The following is an 18,560-nucleotide window of genomic DNA, read 5'->3' as shown; positions in this document are numbered from 1 at the left end:
TTTTACATGTATATAATTAACTCACAGTTGCCTGCTAGAGAAACCTTTACTCTGTTCTTGGTCACAAAGACAATTAAAAAAATATATACATTCACCAAGTGGAAACTCAAGATGACTGTAAAATAATCACAAAACTGCTAAATTAAGCATTTAAAGGAAGCCATTACCACTACCAAAAGACAAAATTTGTTTGCGTCACAATGAAATACTAAATGAAGAATTGGAAAAAGCACTGTAATTAAAGAATTGTTTGGTACAACGACCCCTTGCTCATTGACCTCTCTCATTTGTCCCATATTAGAGAGACATTACAGTTGTCCTAACTATAGCAAGGCTAAGTGCATTTAAATTGGCCTATCAAGAAGATGGTATGACTTCATACTGTAAGCATAATAAATATTTAAATAAACATTTCCATTTCCCCAACCTCTTACTGTGATATGATATTAATTTTGTGTTTTTGCAGTTTGTGTGTGTGTGTCTTTCCAATGAAGGCCTCACTCTTATGAGTAAATTGTGATTCATGAGTGCATTATAATTTATCAGTAAATGATAATTTATGATTACGAGTCATGGCAAATGGCCGCCCCTCCCTGAGCCTGGTTCAGCTAGAGGTTTCTTGCTGTTAAAAGGGAGGGACGTGAAGAGGGAAGTCTCACTGAGAATATCAAGGATGTAGAGACTGTGAAATGAGAAAAGGCAGACAGTGTCTCTAAGTGCAGTTTGCTCTGACTGGTGGAGGAGCGCGTTTGGAATAGACTGGTTGGACTTTGGGCAGAGCTCATTTACTTGAACATCCAGCAGTAGGAACGTGAACGAAGATTAATTGAATTTAATACCATTATCCTAATGGCCACGGTTTTAGTGCCTCGGAAACATTTTCTGTGGGTTCTGTTGTGTGCATGTGCCTTTCCTGCAGGCAACAATGGTAAGAAAGCTTTGAGTTATTTAATGTTAAATTAACACAGGCACTTTTAGTAAACAATTGATGGATATGTTAGAGATGAAATCAGACTATTTTATAATTTTGTCAATCTACATAATATTATAGTTTTTTCTAAAACAAATTTAATTTTGACAGTTATCAAGCAGAAATAATAGTTTCACGGTTGAAGTTTTATTGTCATATACAGATAAACAGTGTAGCCACATTTACTCATAATTAAATTCATTGGCTCGTGTTCCTCAGCTTTACATGAGCCTATAGAAAGTGTGCAGTTATATTTAAGAAGAAAATAACAAGAAAATAACAATAATAATAAAGAAAAAACAAACAAACATTCCTGGTAAGTGAGTTTTCTGTTTCTAGTTGTGATGGACTTACTTTTTACTGCATGTGTTAACCATTGAAAAAATAACACAAACAATTTGTTTTTATCTGCCAGTCTCTCATTTTGTTCTCCCAATTCTCTCTATTTTCATTAATTGTTAAATATGCAACATTAAAATCTTGTTCAACAAGTTCAAAACAGAATATTTGGCATATTTCTTTTTTACTGATTCAGAGCTTCAACTAATCTATTTGTCATGTAACCTGTGAAAAAAATTATAAAGATCAACTATCATAGTTTTTATAAACAATTTTCTAAATCAAGACTATTGAATAATATAAAAAGAGGCAAAAAGAAGTATTTACACACTAACCATGTGTATCTTTCCTGCAAGCAATAATTATAAGAAAGCTTTAACTCATCATATGTTAAACTTAGAGCGCACTTAACAACCTGTTTATAAGTTGTAGAATAAAAGTCGTTCATTTGTGACCAGTTGTTAAATTTGCAATGTTTAAACTTTTCTTGTCATGATGCCAGGTCTCTCTTGGAAATTCGATTTTTACCTGGAAAAATAAATAATAATACAAAAATAAAATAATAATAAATATTCAGATATTTACACCTGAAATCAGCCAGTAAATTATCTGTATTTCATTTCACTTCTTAAATCACTAGTTTCATAATAACATTCTTACCTTCTGTTAACAGAGCTTTTATCCAATAATCTCAATGATGTAGCTTTAATTTCCATATTAAAGCTACATAGTTGACATATGTTAAAGTGACACATTTTTTTCTTTAAATCTCTCTCTTCGTTTTAGGCACTTCAAACAATACTAGAGGACCGGACGGAGCATCTGGAGCAGGTTTAACATATCAGACATATGAGACCATAGTTAATAAATCCAATGAAACATTTTTAAAAGATGGACTTTCAGAAGAGGCACTGAAGTTTCTAACTGGCCCTGTGTCCACCATCCTTTTACCTTCCTTCTACACGCTGGTCTGCTCCATCAGTGTGCCAATTAACATCTGTGCTCTGCTGGCTTTTGCTCGGGGGATCCGTCCTAAGAAGCCAGCTGCAATCTATATGCTGAACCTGGCCTTAGCCGATCTTCTCTTTGCACTGATGCTCCCCTTCAAGATCTCCTACCACTTTGAAGGCAATGACTGGAAATTTGGCCCGTCCATGTGCCGCGTGGTCACTGCTGCCTTTTACTGGAACATGTATTGTTCTGTTCTTCTCATAGCTTGCATCAGTGTGGACCGTCTGCTTGCTGTAGTTTATCCAATCAATGCTCTGTCTTGGAGGAGCTCACGGACCACAGTCATAGCCTGCATAACCATGTGGGTGTTATCTTTCGCTGGCTCTGTGCCTCTTGTTTCTTCTGACCAGACTTTTCACATCAGTGAGTTGAACATCACCACCTGCCATGATGTCCACTCCACAGATAAGATCACCTGGTTAAAGACATACTTCCTCACCATCTGCTGCATTTTTTTCTTCCTGCCTCTGCTCATCACAGTGGTGTCCTACGCTCAGATAATCTGGTCATTGAGCAGAGTCCAACATGATGTTCCAGGAACATCACAGAGGAGAAGAAGAGCAATGGTGATGACATTGACTGTGCTGGTGATATTTCTACTGTGTTTCATGCCTACAAATTGTCTGCTGCTTGCACACTACCTGCAATTAAAAGAAGAACCCAAGAAGAGCCAGGAGGCACCCGATGGCTCTTACACACTCTATCTGGTGTTTCTGTGTTTGGGAAGTCTGAACTGCCTCCTGGATCCCCTGCTTTACTACTTTGGATCCTCGCAGTGCCAGAAACAACTATCCAATATGCTGAAGTGTAACAAGGTGTCAAAGAGCAGAGATATCACTCATTCAACAACTGATTCCTGGAGATTAAGCGCAAGAACAATGCTGAAACCCAGAAACCTGCAAAATACCAAACACTCTGAATTAAACACATCAGTGGACTCTTTCCATCTTCAACAACCGAAACAAGAAACTACTAGTCTGACTAACTCTCACACTGTGCTGACATTTTAATTAACTCTTATGTATAATTTTAAAGTTTATTTAAAGTTAAAGTTCATTGTAAAATTATTTTTTCTATTCTTTAATGATTTTCTTTCTGAATGCATGTTTGTTGATTAAACTGTTATTGAGCTTGAAGTACTGAGATGGAGTGAAATATCTGCCCAAATAGTTTGTTTTATGCTTCCCCCTGCTGGTGCAAACTTTACATTAATTATTGTATATTTAATTCAAGCTTCTTTATTTGATGAATTGATTTATTTGGAATAACACAATGTATTAATATGAGCATCAAAATAATGCTAACAGATATGTCAATATGTAAAAGTATAGTATCATAAGTGAGGTTGCCTATTTGTGTAAGCTCTTAATCTTACGTCTGTGCTGGGCTGCAAGTAATGAGTATTTATAATGGATATTTAGTGTTTTCTGTGAGAAAGAGCAGCAAATAGAGTTATCTTCTCTTGCAATTCCTTAGCTGTTTTTGTTTGTACAACCATCAAACCACACCCTTATACTGAAACCTAGATGTTGGGATACCATCAAATGATATATGACATTTCTAGACACCCAAAAAGTCTTAAAAAATAAATAACTAACATTTATCCTTCTTACATTTGCATGAAAACCTCAAAAGCTTTGACGAGTTACAGCATAGTTATTCAAGCTCAACAGCTACTGGCAGTATGGGGCATAACAATCACAGCAAATATGTAATAAAAGCCTTGATGTAGATAAAAAAGGAAAATATCAGTTAAAGTGTGTCATATCTAAATGGCTTGCTTGGTGTTTTCCTATTAAATGCATGGTTGTATTGAAACCTGTGAGTTATTCTCTTGCAAGAAAATAAACAGATGTTCCCTTTTGACTCGTTCTGACTCCATGTTTTCTCTAGTATACAGGCATCTTTATTTTGGCTCTTTATCCCATCGGAACTGCCACTTCTTTTTCATTTTTGATGTGAGGATTTTACTTCCACATTACTACCATGAAAACATGAAAAACTATTGTTATACATGAATTTAAAGCAAAAATCATGCCTTATGTCGAATAAATGAATAATGGCAATGATTAATGGTGAGTAATGATGAACATAAAAATTTTCAAATTAGACTGACGTTATCCAAATGAATGTGAAAAATGTATTTTATATTCCTGACTATAATTTACTAATAAAACGTATTTTCCACGCACAAAACATGTGAATGTGATAAGCCAGCAATTTCATTAACTGCAATGTATGCTCATAATAGAGGTCTTCTTGCCCATTCACAGACGCAGGCACAGGGCCCCGGTGTTCGCTGACATGAATCTTTCTGTTTGACGCAGGGAAGCTTTTTCCAAAGAAGGCAAAGAAGCCTCAACTGACTCTCTTCACATAAACTGCTGCCTGGAAGAAAAAGAAGAATACATGACTTTTTTTTGTCAGTCATCAAGTCACTTGGCTCAATTGCAGCAATACTATTAATAATTGTAACTTCAACATACATGATCATACAAATATTTGTATTTGAAAACAAATGAACATTTTAATTATCACAGAGCCAGAAAAAAGTGAGTGGTGGTTGGCTCTTCAAAGGCCCTGATGTGTTTTTCATTCACAAATCACCCGATTTTTCCCAAGCTCAAAAATCAGGATAGCTTGTTTGGTACCATGCCTGCACAAGTATGTTAATTAGGCTCCTCTCATCATAATATGGCAATACAAACACCAGTTACAAACGCTTTATGTTAGAGGTAAATTAACTAAACCAGTCACAGCAGATGGCTGAGCGAGACAGATAAATATGAAGGCATGCCGGCTCGGACGTCGCCCGGATCAACAAGGTCCGCGTCAGGTGTTGAGGAACCAGGGCACCCTGACGAAAAGTGGGCTACTGGAACAAGAAGGCATCGGTGGGCAAGGGACGAAAACAGGGCGTTGTTGGAATGCTACTACGCAAGTAACCCCGGCGGAAGGGGCTACATGAATAGGATGAGGGACCTATGGATTCTTCGATACCCAACATCCACAATGACGGCGAAACAACTAGTAGCTCAGTGTTCCAACATTCGAAAGAAGGGACTGCTCTCACAGCTAGAGATTGACGAGGTACAACACAAATGCTACGGCAAGGAGGAGTCAGGACGCCAGGTCAGGGGGGAGATATCATCACCCCCACCCGAGATTGGGTACATAGCCCCAAGTGTGATAGGAGAAGGATCGTTGAGTGCGCAAAGAGAGGGAAGGTAGTCAGAACTGAGGGGATTGAACTACCAGAAGGCAACACTGCAGACATAGAGGACAGTTACAAGTACTTGGGGATCCCGCAGGCGAATGGGAACCATGAAGAGGCCGCTAGAAAAGCTGCAACCACCAAGTACCTGCAGAGGGTCAGGCAAGTCCTGAGGAGTCAGCTGAATGGTAAGAACAAGATCCGGGCCATCAACACGTACGCCCTGCCCGTGATCAGGTACCCTGCTGGGGTAATAGGCTGGCCAAAGGAGGAGATAGAAGCCACTGACATAAAGACAAGAAAGCTCCTTACCATGCATGGAGGGTTTCACCCCAAGTCCAGCACCCTGAGGCTGTACGCTAAGCGGAAGGAAGGGGGCCGGGGACTGGTGAGTGTCAGCACCACAGTCCAGGATGAGACAACGAACATCCAAGAATACATTGGGAAGATGGCCCCAACTGACCGAGTGCTCAGTGAATACCTCAGGCAGCAGAAACCCAAGAAAGAGGAGGGAGACGAGGAACCATCATGGAAGGACAGAGCCCTGCACGGTATGTACCACCGGCAGATAGAGGAGGTGGCTGATATCCAGAAATCCTACCAGTGGCTGGACAAAGCTGGACTGAAAGACAGCACAGAGGCACTAATCATGGCAGCACAAGAACAAGCTCTGAGCACAAGATCCATAGAGGCTGGGGTCTATCACACCAGGCAAGACCCCAGGTGCAGGCTGTGTAAAGATGCCCCAGAGACAATCCAGCACATAACAGCAGGGTGCAAGATGCTAGCAGGCAAGGCATACATGGAACGCCATAACCAAGTGGCCGGCATAGTGTACAGGAACATCTGTGCCGAGTATAACCTGGAAGTCCCGAGGTCAAAATGGGAGATGCCCCCAAGGGTGGTGGAGAATGACCGAGCTAAGATCCTGTGGGACTTCCAGATACAGACGGACAAAATGGTGGTGGCTAACCAACCGGACATAGTGGTGGTAGACAAACAGAAGAAGACGGCCGTAGTGATCGATGTAGCGGTTCCGAATGACAGCAATATCAGGAAGAAGGAACACGAGAAGCTGGAGAAATACCAAGGGCTCAGAGAAGAGCTCGAGAGGATGTGGAGGGTGAAGGTAACGGTGGTCCCCGTGGTAATCGGAGCACTAGGTGCGGTGACTCCCAAGATAGGCGAGTGGCTCCAGCAGATCCCGGGAACAACATCGGAGATCTCTGTCCAGAAGAGCGCAGTCCTGGGAACAGCTAAGATACTGCGCAGGACCCTCAAGCTCCCAGGCCTCTGGTAGAGGACCCGAGCTTGAAGGATAAACCGCCCGCAGGGGCGTGCTGGGTGTTTTTTTTTTTTTTTATATAAAATGTTCTTCCTCTACACCCCCCCCTCCCCCCCCAATTTTTGCACATGTCGAGGAGCGTGTCAGGCTACATTTCACTGTGTGTTATACTTGTATAACTATGCATGTGACAAATAAAGAACCTTGAACCTTGAACCTTGAAATTAATGATAACCACTTAGTTTAGTAAAAGAAATCAAAAACAAATTAACCATTTTTAATTCTAACATTTGCCACCTTTTTCACAAAAATCATGTGTTTCATTCAGCCTGCCGTCCCACAGTTTCCTCTCCAGTATGATACTCAGCTTCTCATGAACACAGGCCTTTTATCTTCTAAACGCTATTCAGTTTATTTCAATCATTAATGCTTAAACATGAAAATAATGCTATATGCTTCTCATTGGTTCTCTAAAAATGTCTGGGAACTTTTGGATCATTATAAGCTGAAGTTTTACCATACTTAAATTAGTAAAAACACAACTAAAGTCATAAAAATGTTCATAAAACCATTGTTTGATGTTAAAACTCAACTTCCCCCCTTTTTGACACACTCCCATGTGTCAATTCATCGGAGAAAATTAAAAGAAAAGGTTAGTGACATCCTATCATAATATAAAAATCAGAAATTCTTCTCTCAAGTATCGTTGCTCCAGTCTTGTCATCCTGTGTTAGGGAATGAAATCAATTTAATTATCATATTAGATCTGGCTCCGCCCAGAGCCTGCGTCCGCAGAACTGCCTAGAAACAAAACCTGTGTGTTAATATGAACTTCACATTTGTAACTCCCTTTTTACCCACTGTTTTTCCCTTATTGCCCACAGCAGGGGAATTTATGTCTTGATTCAGCCATGAATCCAGCTCACCTGATTCATCACTGAGCCCAACCGTCACTGGCATCTGATTGTGCGGCACTGCATATTCTTCCCTTAATGTCGCTGTTTTCAATCTGTTAATTAGAGTTCTTAAACATGACGTAGACTGCATCCACAACAAGTCAATACAGCTTTGAATGTGGCCAATTATCAATCTACTACCAATCAATAACAAAATGATAGCTTTTATTTTATGCATGCTTTGGTCAAACACTTACCCAGAGGATCTTCAATCCCAGAAAATTCCTTCTCATTTAATAATGTCTGTCATTCTTCCATGCCCTGGTAACTGGTAGCTGTATTATTTTGAAATATACATACAACCAGCCAAACCACACCTTGGTCACACCAACCCTGTTCCCATCCGAGGATGTCCAACGCCATCCTAGTCTGGACTGTCAGAGGTGGCTTTAACACCAACTTTTCCGACACTCCTGTTTATTGCATTCCCTGGTCAGATTAGCCAACCTTTGCACACTAGTATAAACATAATCAACATGGTCAACATTATATTGAGTGTTATTTCAAAATATTATAGATTCAAACCCTCCAAATCTAGATGAGCTCCACTCTGTCTCTAAATTTTGGAGAAATTTTATGTTTGGTGTCGAATTTTAAGAATTTGACCATAAGTGAAATTCATGGTGTTATCACCCCCATCAGGGCTTACCTTTCCCACTTTTGGTGATATTCCTCCCTCGAATATTTGCAATTACCCTCCTTAGGCGTGGTGTTATGGTCAAGCGGGTGCTATAGGAAACAAAAAGCTCAGGACAGAACAGTTATCAGTCATGTGCTTCATACAGAAGTTGCATATTTTATGATTTCATATTGATCCTCTGAGTGTAATGATACATTTTAATTTTAATTTATCAAAACTAAACACAATAGGTTTTTCTTTCTTTACTTTGCTCTTGTTCTTTTGCAGTACCACATCCTATCACATGCCCCTGTCGGTTATATTCTACTTTTTTAAATTATTGACTATTTCATAGGGGTGGGGGAAAAAATCGATACTGTGTAGTATCGTGATATTTTGTTTGCTAATAATGTATTGATACAGGGACAGCAGAAATCGATATTTTGTTACAAATAATTTTTTCGTGGACTGGAACATGCTCTGACTTCAGAGCATGTTGATCAGCTCCTTTTTCTGAGCAAGAATCCTGACATTCCTTCACTGTCCAAATGTGTTTAACTTTTTTTTGGCAGCAATAAACATGACAGTTTACTTATTTTAATTTAAGACATATTTTATTTTAATGGATGAAAGCAATGATGTCAAAGACACTGCTCAGCTCCTCATTTTTATCCGAGGAATCAACAAAACCTTTGAAATAACGGAGGAGTTTTTGACAATGGAGTCTCTGAAAGGACAAACACGGGGTGAGGACTTGTTTGAACGAGTGTCTGCTGCCATCGAAAACATGAAGCTTCCCTGGAGTAAGCTTGTTAACGTCACCACAGATGGATCTCCAAATTTAACGGGAAAAAACGTTGGCCTGCTGAGGAGAATCCAGAATAAAGTGAAAGATGAAAACCCTGACCAGGATGTGATTTTCCTCGACTGCATCCTCCACCAGGAATCTCTATGTAAATCGGTGTTACAGCTGAATCATGTTGTGAATCCTGTGGTGAAACTTGTCAACTTCATACGCGCACGGGGACTTCCTTCATTGCGTTCCTGGATCACCAGGACCTGCTTTATCACTCCCGTGTCCGCTGGTTGAGTTTGGGCAAAGTGTTTCAACGAGTGTGGGAGCTCAAAGAGGAGATTGGCGTGTTTTTGGAGCGGCAGGGGAAGACTGATGAATTTCCTGAGCTGAGCAACAAGAGCTGGATGTGTGACTTCGCGTTTGCTACGGATGTATTTTCACACTTGAATGAGCTCAATGTGAAACTGCAGGGGAAGGACCAGTTTGTGCATGACATGCACACAAACGTGAAAGCCTTCAAATTAAAGCTGGCTTTATTCTCCAGGCAGATTTTGAACAAGTCATTCACTCATTTTCCTACACTAGCCACGCTGAAAGAGGCCGGAGCAAAAGTAAAGAAATACAGTGAGTCACTGGATGCACTGCACAGAGAATTCTGCCGTCGGTTTTTGGATTTCGATAAAATTGACAAGTCACTTCAATTGGTGGCCTTTCCTCTGTCACAAGACCCCGAAACAGCTCCAGAGGAGCTTCAGCTCGAACTCATCGACCTTCAGTCCGACCCTGCCTTAAAAGGGAAATTCAGCTCTCTGAAACTAAATGACTTCTATGCTTCACTCAATGATGCCGCGTTTCCAAATCTAAGGCGAAAAGCGCAGATGATGTTGGCTTTGTTCGGCTCTACCTTCGTGTGTGAACAGACATTCAGCGTCATGAACATCAACAAAGCCAGCCACAGATCCAAGTTAACAGACCTACACCTCAGATCAATCCTGAGAATCGCCACAACAAAACTAACTCCAGACTTTGATGCGCTGGTTAAAAAAGGAGACCAACAACACTGTTCCCATTAAAATGTGTGTCTCTCCGTGATGCGCACGTTGTTAAAATGAACAGTGCGCGCAGATCAAATATAACGCTTCACAGACTGACTTGCTGCAACTGTTTCGTCCTTGCACTGGTCGTTGTTGACTTTTGGCACCGGGGAAACAAATTGAATAAAAGGAACAGGACAAGTACATCTGCATCTCCTACCGTTTTTGAAAAAAAAAAAAAAAAAAAAAAGAGTTAGGAGGAGAGTGATGTGATATCCTGAAGGATAACGGAACTTTCAGTGCTTTAAAATAAAATGTTCATTTATTTGATTTTCAGTGTTTAAAGGCTCATTTCGAAGTCAGAGATTTTATTGTAATGCTTTTCTTCATTTTCATTGGAAATTAAAGCACATGTTTTCTCCATATCCCAAGATGTGTATTTTTCCCCCAATGAGGTGATGTTTTCAAAGCATGCCATCTATCTACTCCTGTTCCGGCCCCTTTGTCAAATGTTAGAACTCAATGTGGCCCACGAATCAAAAAGTTTGCCCACCCCTGCAATAAACTCACCAAGTGCTTTGGTGATTGTGGAGACTGCATCCACTAAAATTGCACTACTGCTGAAAGACCACCAAAATGGCTCTTCTAATGTTTTCAGTTAAGTTACCAGAAATGCTCGTAGGAAATAACTGAAGCAACATATGGCGGTTAGAAGTAACCGTTAGGGGACCACAGTCACACATCCTCGCCACTACAGGCACGGTTTTCACAAAGCTTTTATTTTGGTATTTCCTCTGACCAGCAGGATAAATGTGCATATTAGCTAAACATTTAGACGTAGAGCTGGGCGATATAAGATTTTTTCATATCACGATATGTTTTTTTTTTTCATTTCAGGCGATAACGATATATATCACGATATAAGCCAAATAACTATATTTGTAAGATTTAAATGTGCCGTTGCTCACAAGTAAAATGTGAAATAATCAGCAGCTTGTTTTGATTTAAATATTTATTTCCCATAATAAGTTCAACAGGGTAGATGTACTTAAGGAACATGAGACTTTTTCAGATAAATAATGGCAAATATTGCAAACTACACAAAAGGCAGCCGCTAAAGCGTTTCAAAATAGAACAAACAAAACAGACTACTAAATTGTCAATTCCACTTAGAAACAAAATATTAATTCTAAAAATAAATCTTAGCTTGTTTTACAGAAGAACAGACAAAATTGACTAACTTTTGTCAATATCAAATAAACTGAGAACTCAAAGGAAATTCTCAATCTCTCCTTGTTGTATAGCTTAGCTTTTCAAACAGTTTTAACAGTTACTTTAGTCTGACAAAAGCCGAATGACGAATTAGCGCATCCAGTCAGAGATTGAGCATGCACCGCTTTATTGTATTTCCAGACTTGCTTTCGGCACAATTTACAGTGCGCGCTACTCTGTTTGACTTGAAATAGCAGAAATACCTTCACACTACGGAACTTCTATGGCTCTTCCGTTCAACAATCTCTCCGGCATTGGAGCCATCATCTGTTTTCTCTTCGGTAACCTTCGGTCACACTCTCGGTTGATTTTTCTCTAATCGGCACACTCATTTCCTCCATTACCCGGGCGGCACGGCGGCGGGCTGCTTCCCAAAACAAATACACATGTGCGGCTTGGCACTTGTGCTGTATGTAACAAGTCACGTGACGTGCCGCTGCGGCTGTGATTGGTTCGGCTCTGCACTACTTAATTTGGATTGGCTGTTCTTTTTATTCTTTTTTTTTTAAGAGAACAAGAGCGGTGAGGCCTATCGCAATAGTTAAATTTTTCTATCGAGAAAAAGTTATTTCGCAATACATATCGTTATCGTTCTATCGCCCAGCTCTATTTAGACGTAACATTTAGATTTTAATATAAAAAGTTACAAATATTGTTGTAAATGTTGTAAAAATTGACTCAAAAAAACGTGTTTTTCTCCAATGAATAGTATATAGTATATTGCCTAAGGATATTTTGCCACCCCATGTAGAACTGAGAAGCAATTTATCCAACATCCAGGAATTTTCCTTTCCCTGTGTAAGAGTTCCAAGGAAACCTGGAATCATGCCAGGCAGAAAGCCAGCAAGTACAAACAAGTACATTAAGGGCATGTTCTTGTTCTTCTTGTTCTCTAAAACAGACATTTAAGACACTGTTGAATTAAAGGATGCCAAAAAGGAAAGAAAGAGAGAAGCAAACATGGCTTTAACACAGTTGTTGTTACTTCTGTTTTGTTTCTGCTGTATTTCTGCCGCGAACACTTCAGGTAAGTTTGAAAATACTGTGATGTCTTGAATTGGTTGGTCTCTACTCATAAAATCCAAATAAATTACTTATTGTTATCTGTGTTAGAACAAATACAAGACTAATTCAAAAAATGTTTTGGTGAATGCAATAATTTTCAATAGAAATCCTGACATAAAAAAGTGTACTATTTCAAGAACAATGTTAGATTTTAAAATGGACAAAACTGTTTTGTGGTGAGACGATTCAAGCTTTCAAAATCTTTTTTAAAAAGAACAAAATACTGCATTCTCCAGACAAGAGTTATATTTTTATATTTTCTAATGATTTTTTTAAAGATTTCCCGTTTTGTTTAGTGTCAGTTAGTGTCGAGAGGGGGATTATTTTTGTTTTAGTTTCAATTTTTTATGTTAAGTTTTAGTTCATTTTGAATGGTTTTCGGTGTTTGTTATAGTTTTTTAAATTATAATTATTGGATGGAGGGCATATGTCAGAAAGCAAAGATGTTTCATCCATATTTTACCTTAGTTTTAGTTTTATTTTAGTTTCCAACTTCACATAATTGTTCAAATTTGTAGTTTTTATTTCATCTTAATTATTTAAAATGCTTTTTTTTTCACATCCATGTTTAGTTTTAGTTTAGCTTTAGTTAACTATAATGACCTTGGTACAGACTAAAAAGGAAAGCAAACATCAGGCATGTTATCAGCCCTTAGTTCAAAAGCCTGCATGTATAGTCTTGCACTGATGGCTATGGCACTGGCAGCTTGCACATCTGAAGAGGAACATTAGTGTTGAAAGGTATACACAAATTTTACATCAGATTATATTCACCATGTTCAGAAATTGAAACTGTGATATGCATTTCCTTTTAAAATATATTTGAGATAATGTTCTTGGGTCTGTCAAATTTGTGCACACGTAAAGGTCAGACTGAGTTGTTGTGACCAAACAGCAGCATCCGAAGACTAGCCTCATCAATGTTATTTTGGATGGATGGATGGATGGATGGATAAGCTTTATTTGTTGGTTGCAGTTGCTTGCAACTGAGATGAGAGACCTTTAATTGGCAAACCATCCCAGTCGCTGAGCTTTGTGCAAGTTTTAGGGCAAAACTAGACAAGAGAAGACTTTGGATGTGTTTTAATTCTTTTGTTTAAAAAGTAAATTCAGCGGACAAACAGATTTAAAACTGCGTCTGTTTCTGATTTGTAAACTCTAAGAAAATGTTACCATCATAGTTTTATATCCAGCAAATAACCTTTGATTTCTGTTTTTTAGAATTCACTGACAAGTCTATTTTGTTTTTAAAACAGGAGCGCATGGAGCATCTGGAGCAGTTTTTATCCATGATAATAATAATTCACCACATAATTCATCAAATAAAACATCTTTTGGACTTTCAGAAGAGGCACTGAAGTTTCTAACTGGCACTGTGTCCATCATCCTTTTACCTTTCTTCTACACGCTGGTCTGCTCCATCAGTGTGCCAATTAACTTCTGTGCCGTGATTGTCTTTGCTTGGGGGATCCGTCCCAAGAAGCCAGCTGCAATCTATATGGTGAACCTGGCCTTAGCTGATCTGCTCTTTGCACTGATGCTCCCCTTCAAGATCTCCTACCACTTTGAAGGCAACAACTGGAAATTTGGCCCGTCGATGTGCAGCGTGGTCACTGCTGCCTTTTACTGGAACATGTATTGTTCTGTTCTTCTCATAGCTTGCATCAGTGTGGACCGTCTACTTGCTGTAGCTTACCCTATAGCATCTCTTACTTGGAGGAGCCCACAGGCTGCAGTCATAGCCTGCATAATCATGTGGATGCTATCCTTCGCTGGCTCGATTCCCCTTTTTACCATCCACCAGACATTTTACGTCAGTGAGTTGAACATCACCACCTGCCATGATGTCCACTCTACAGATAAGATCGCCTGGTTAAAGACATACTTCCTCACCATCTGCTGTGTCCTCTTCTTCCTGCCTCTGCTCATCACAGTGGTGTCCTACGCTCAGATAATCTGGTCATTGAGCAGAGTCCAACATGATGTTCCAGGAACATCACAGAGGAGAAGAAGAGCAATGGTGATGACATTGACTGTGCTGGTGATATTTTTACTGTGTTTCATGCCCACAAACTGTCTGCTGCTTGCACACTACCTGCAGTTTAACACCGAGAAGAGCCAGGAGGCACCTGATGGCTCTTACGCACTCTATCTGGTGTTTCTGTGTTTGGGAAGTCTGAACTGCCTCCTGGATCCCCTGCTCTACTACTTTGGATCCTCCCAGTGCCAGAAACGACTATCCAACATGGTCAAGTGTAAGAGCATTACACAGCGCAGAGATATCACTCAGTCAGCAACTTCTTCATGGAGATTCAGGAGGTCTGGAAAAAACATCTCCACCAGAGGGGGTTCTTTTCAATCAAGCCTCAGAAGCCAAAATAAGAAAATACTACTCCTCTGAGCTGATATTTTAAATGACTCTTAGCTGTTAAAGTTATAAAATAACATCAGTGATTTGTCATGAAATTTCAGAAGCTGTGAACATGAGCACGTAGCTAGCAGGAGCGTTTAGAGTTCTGGGCATATCATTCTTCATGATCAGAATGAACTGAATACCTTCCACGGCTATCTCAACAGAAACAGCTTTAAATCTTTGTTTCATAGACACACATGATCAGTCACAGATGCCAAAAGGGACACTGACACCAATCCTCAATAGGAGAACTCATGATGGTTCAGGAGCAGTCAGGCTTACCCGGGTGAGATGTGTTTTTATGTGTTCAATAAATTCTACTTGTATCTTTTAAGATGTGAATATTTATTTTTAATTATCTAGACCAGTTAGTGCAGATTAAGTAAAAAACCTTTGAACTGGTATATGTTAAAAACTGATCCAAATCTAGGACATATCGTAAAAATAAACACGATTTTTCCACTGCATATAAAAAATAAGCCTCAAACATCCTCCCTCATAGTTCCATTTGCTGATTTTGATCTGAATTATATTTATCATTATATCTACATTTATAAATCGATTTTCCTTTCTTTTTTTTTCTTTGTGTCAAGCGTATGCCAGTGCTGAGGGGAAGTGGAGGTAATGATGGATAAGGTAAATCAACAGAATGTCACATTCCTGGGTCTGTTGACCCAGCGTTTAAGTTTTAGTTTATTTTGATGTTTATGTTTAAGTTCATTAAGTTAGCCAAGTTCATTTCTTTATTAGATTCCCCTTGTGTCTTCTTCCCCTGTATTTAACCCTCCTGCCATCCTTTAAAAAACTCACACCCATCACCCTAGGGACCATTCTCAGCCACGCCATAAAAAGACCATATATCCATATTTTATTCCACTTTAAATTAGCCAACCTTGTAAAACTACTTCTCCCTGAAATATTCATGTAAAGTTTTAATTATATTTTCGTTGTTTTAACCCTTCAAATCCCAGTGTTATTACATGAGCGCCCTGTGTTATAAGCCCCAAAAACCAAAAAACGAAACTAAATATTTCCACAAAAAACCAGTTGAAGTAATATGTGATTGTCATTATAAGTAGGCCTTTAGATGGACCAAAGATTGGCACCAACATACATTTTGACCTGCCATTATTTTTTTTGCATTTTTTTTGCAATTTAAAAATTAAAACTTCAAGGCCCTGAGTCTTCATTGACATCCAAGAAAAGAAGAAAAAATAAAATCATATGATGATAATTTGGGGTTGAAAAATAGCGTTTATAATGGAAGTCAATGGGCAGAAAATGGTCCCCAGGGTGATGGGTGTGGGGATTTCTGCTGCTCAGCCATTTTAGGCTGATTTAAGGAATTCACACTGGAATATTAACATTGACAGGTAAAAACTATCCTGTGGCAAGTTTGGTTATATTCCACTGAACACAGTGGAAATGGCAGCCATTTAACACATAGCAGTGGCACAAAAAGGTCCCAAGAAGGCAGGAAGGTTAAGTTTCCCTCAACCTTTATGTGTTTCATGTTTACATGTCTTTGGTTGAACTTTTATATGTCTGAAATAAAGGGTTATCATCATCAACTGCAGTAATATTAATGCAGTAATATTAAAGTGCCACCATTTAGGTTGATCAGATAAATATGTGGGATCTGTACTATTCATAATAAACTGTTTCTAATCAGAAGTTTGTTTTGTTTTTTAAATTTAAATTTTAAATTTAGTCGCCACATGTGGGGTTACCTGCTGTCGTGACCCCTTGTAATCAGGAAGTAAAATATAACAGAGAAAGCAGATGTCAGAGCAATTCCTAATATCTCTATACTTCTTTTTAAGGATGATACTATATGGATCTAAACTCGCCTGTGCACATGACTTCACCAAGCCCGCTAATAAAAAAAACTGTACCAGTCTGCTTCCTGATTGTGGGATCTCTGGGATTTGTAAACCCCACTGTTGTGTGCATCATAACCTATTTCTCTTCACACACAGGATTTTCAGTTTAGAACAATCATGCTCGCTAAAGACTTCCTGGAATGCTCTTTAGAGTGCATGTTGAATTTAGGTTGTAGGTTTGTTTATTTAGAGTAGAGTTGTTTTCACTAGATTAACAGGAAGCCTGAAACAGCAGGTACAAACAGGTAGGTTTAGGGTGTGTTCTTCAAGGCTGGAACTGTTAGCAGACATTTCAGTTGGCTTTAAGGAAGCCAAAAAAGAAAATATAAAACTGATATATAAATAAAATTAAATTGAATTATTGTCAAACTCAACATGACTTTTTTTTTCTTACAAAGATACGTTTTCTCATTTTAAACATTTGATATCTGTTCAATGTGAATAAACTATGGGTTTATGAGATTTGCAAATGATTTAATTCTAATACTATTTACATTTTACAGTGGGTCATAATTTTTATATTTTCTTTTAGAATTGTGGATATATATTTTAACAGTTATTTTTTACCCAGTGTTGTTGTTTCAGTTCCCCGTGGATGATTTTTAGCATTATGATCAATGTTTCAGGCTAAAACGTGTCAGATAAAAATGAAAAGACACCCCAGTGTTATGCCTCAAAATAACTCATCTGGCTCAGTCAACAGTATCAAACCCAGTGATACTAATTTATCAGTGACAAGATGAGATAGAAGATAGCCTTCATTAGCCCAAGACATGGGGAAGTTGTTACAACAGCAAAGTAGACAGGAATAAATAGATGCAACTTACCTAACAACAATAATATATTGCAAAAATAGAAGAAAATATACACTATACAGGGTAGAAGAAATATAATTTAAATATATGTACATAAACATTAAATGTGTTTTTGTGTATATGATAAAATGATACGGTTTACTAGTAGCAGGAAAACAGATCGTGTCACAATGCAGTGGTTGGCTGTTATTAGCTGCAGGTATTGTGTACTGCACACTAAGATATGTACAGACCACAGTCTGTGCATATGTGGTGTGTTTTCACATCTGTACATTCACTGCTCAGTGCAGCAACCTGTCACTGAAGGAACTGCTCAGTGCTGTCCGGGTGATCTGTCTGGGGGTGGGAGGTGTTCTCCAGCAGGGATGACAGTTTGACCACCATTCCCCTATAACTGGCTACCTCCACTGGGTCAAGAGGGTGTGTCCAGTCAAGTCATGTGAACACCTAGGTTCAGTGGTGTAGGTAGAGAATGTTTGTGCCTGCAGCAGACACTCCCTGTGGAGTGTCTGCTGCAGGCACAACTACTCTACTAGACACACGGTCTGGATCCTTACATACTGAGGGCGGTTGGTAAGATAGTCCAGGATCCATGTGGTGAGATGCACTCCAGCTTGTCTTTCAAATTTATGTCTGCGATAGTGTTGAAAGCACTAGAAAAAAAAACCCAAACATAATTTCGAGCTCTCAAAATGTAAAAAAAAAAGAATTTTTCAAATATTTATATGATAGTGCAGTGTGGTAGGACTTGACTTAAGCAGCCAAAGAAGTGCAGGAGACAGATACTGTCCAGTGAGCAAGTGATTTATTCACCATTTTGTGACCAATATTTACACAAATAAATAAAAAAACTCAACTCCATAATTAACTCAGTTCAAATAAACATAA

At 38.9% G+C, this 18,560-nt stretch overlaps 2 protein-coding genes and 1 pseudogene across 3 annotated transcripts; all 3 read left to right on the top strand.

Moving 5' to 3' along the window:
- The first annotated feature begins 775 nt into the window (after nucleotides 1-775).
- LOC101485595 (proteinase-activated receptor 1-like) lies at nucleotides 776-4,052 on the top strand. The gene is made up of 2 exons (XM_004566981.3): nucleotides 776-928; nucleotides 2,096-4,052. Exons 1-2 carry the CDS (start codon nucleotides 850-852, stop codon nucleotides 3,328-3,330), a joined length of 1,314 nt encoding a protein of 437 aa, XP_004567038.2. The 5' UTR covers nucleotides 776-849; the 3' UTR covers nucleotides 3,331-4,052.
- Nucleotides 4,053-9,112: 5,060 nt separating this feature from the next.
- On the top strand, nucleotides 9,113-10,276 carry LOC112435076 (general transcription factor II-I repeat domain-containing protein 2A-like; annotated as a pseudogene).
- Nucleotides 10,277-12,417: 2,141 nt separating this feature from the next.
- Nucleotides 12,418-17,226, top strand: LOC101482965 (proteinase-activated receptor 1). Of its 2 annotated transcripts, XR_191593.2 has the most exons (3): nucleotides 12,418-12,523; nucleotides 13,818-15,610; nucleotides 16,798-17,226. XR_191593.2 is itself a non-coding variant. In XM_004566872.3 (2 exons), the coding sequence occupies exons 1-2, from the start codon at nucleotides 12,457-12,459 to the stop codon at nucleotides 14,960-14,962; spliced, it is 1,212 nt and encodes a 403-aa protein (XP_004566929.1). In that variant the 5' UTR covers nucleotides 12,418-12,456; the 3' UTR covers nucleotides 14,963-16,648. The 2 variants fall into 2 exon arrangements, 1 of the variants encoding a protein (XP_004566929.1); XM_004566872.3 differs by lacking the exon at nucleotides 16,798-17,226 and having other exon boundaries at nucleotides 13,818-16,648.
- The last annotated feature ends 1,334 nt before the right edge of the window (nucleotides 17,227-18,560 follow it).

This window comes from Maylandia zebra, linkage group LG7 (genome assembly GCF_041146795.1).
Source record: "Maylandia zebra isolate NMK-2024a linkage group LG7, Mzebra_GT3a, whole genome shotgun sequence".
Lineage (NCBI taxonomy): Eukaryota > Metazoa > Chordata > Actinopteri > Cichliformes > Cichlidae > Maylandia > Maylandia zebra.
Note: the sequence above shows the minus strand (reverse complement) of the source record. Positions and strands in the feature narration are given on the sequence as shown.

Bases quoted from the DNA above. Each gene is read 5' to 3' on its own strand.
- LOC101485595 (XM_004566981.3), top strand. From the start codon at position 850: ATGGCCACGGTTTTAGTGCCTCGGAAACATTTTCTGTGGGTTCTGTTG. The intron at 929-2,095 runs GTAAGAAAGCTT...TCTTCGTTTTAG, and splicing joins CTTTCCTGCAGGCAACAATG to GCACTTCAAACAATACTAGA.
- LOC101482965 (XM_004566872.3), top strand. From the start codon at position 12,457: ATGGCTTTAACACAGTTGTTGTTACTTCTGTTTTGTTTCTGCTGTATT. The intron at 12,524-13,817 runs GTAAGTTTGAAA...TTTTTAAAACAG, and splicing joins TTCTGCCGCGAACACTTCAG to GAGCGCATGGAGCATCTGGA.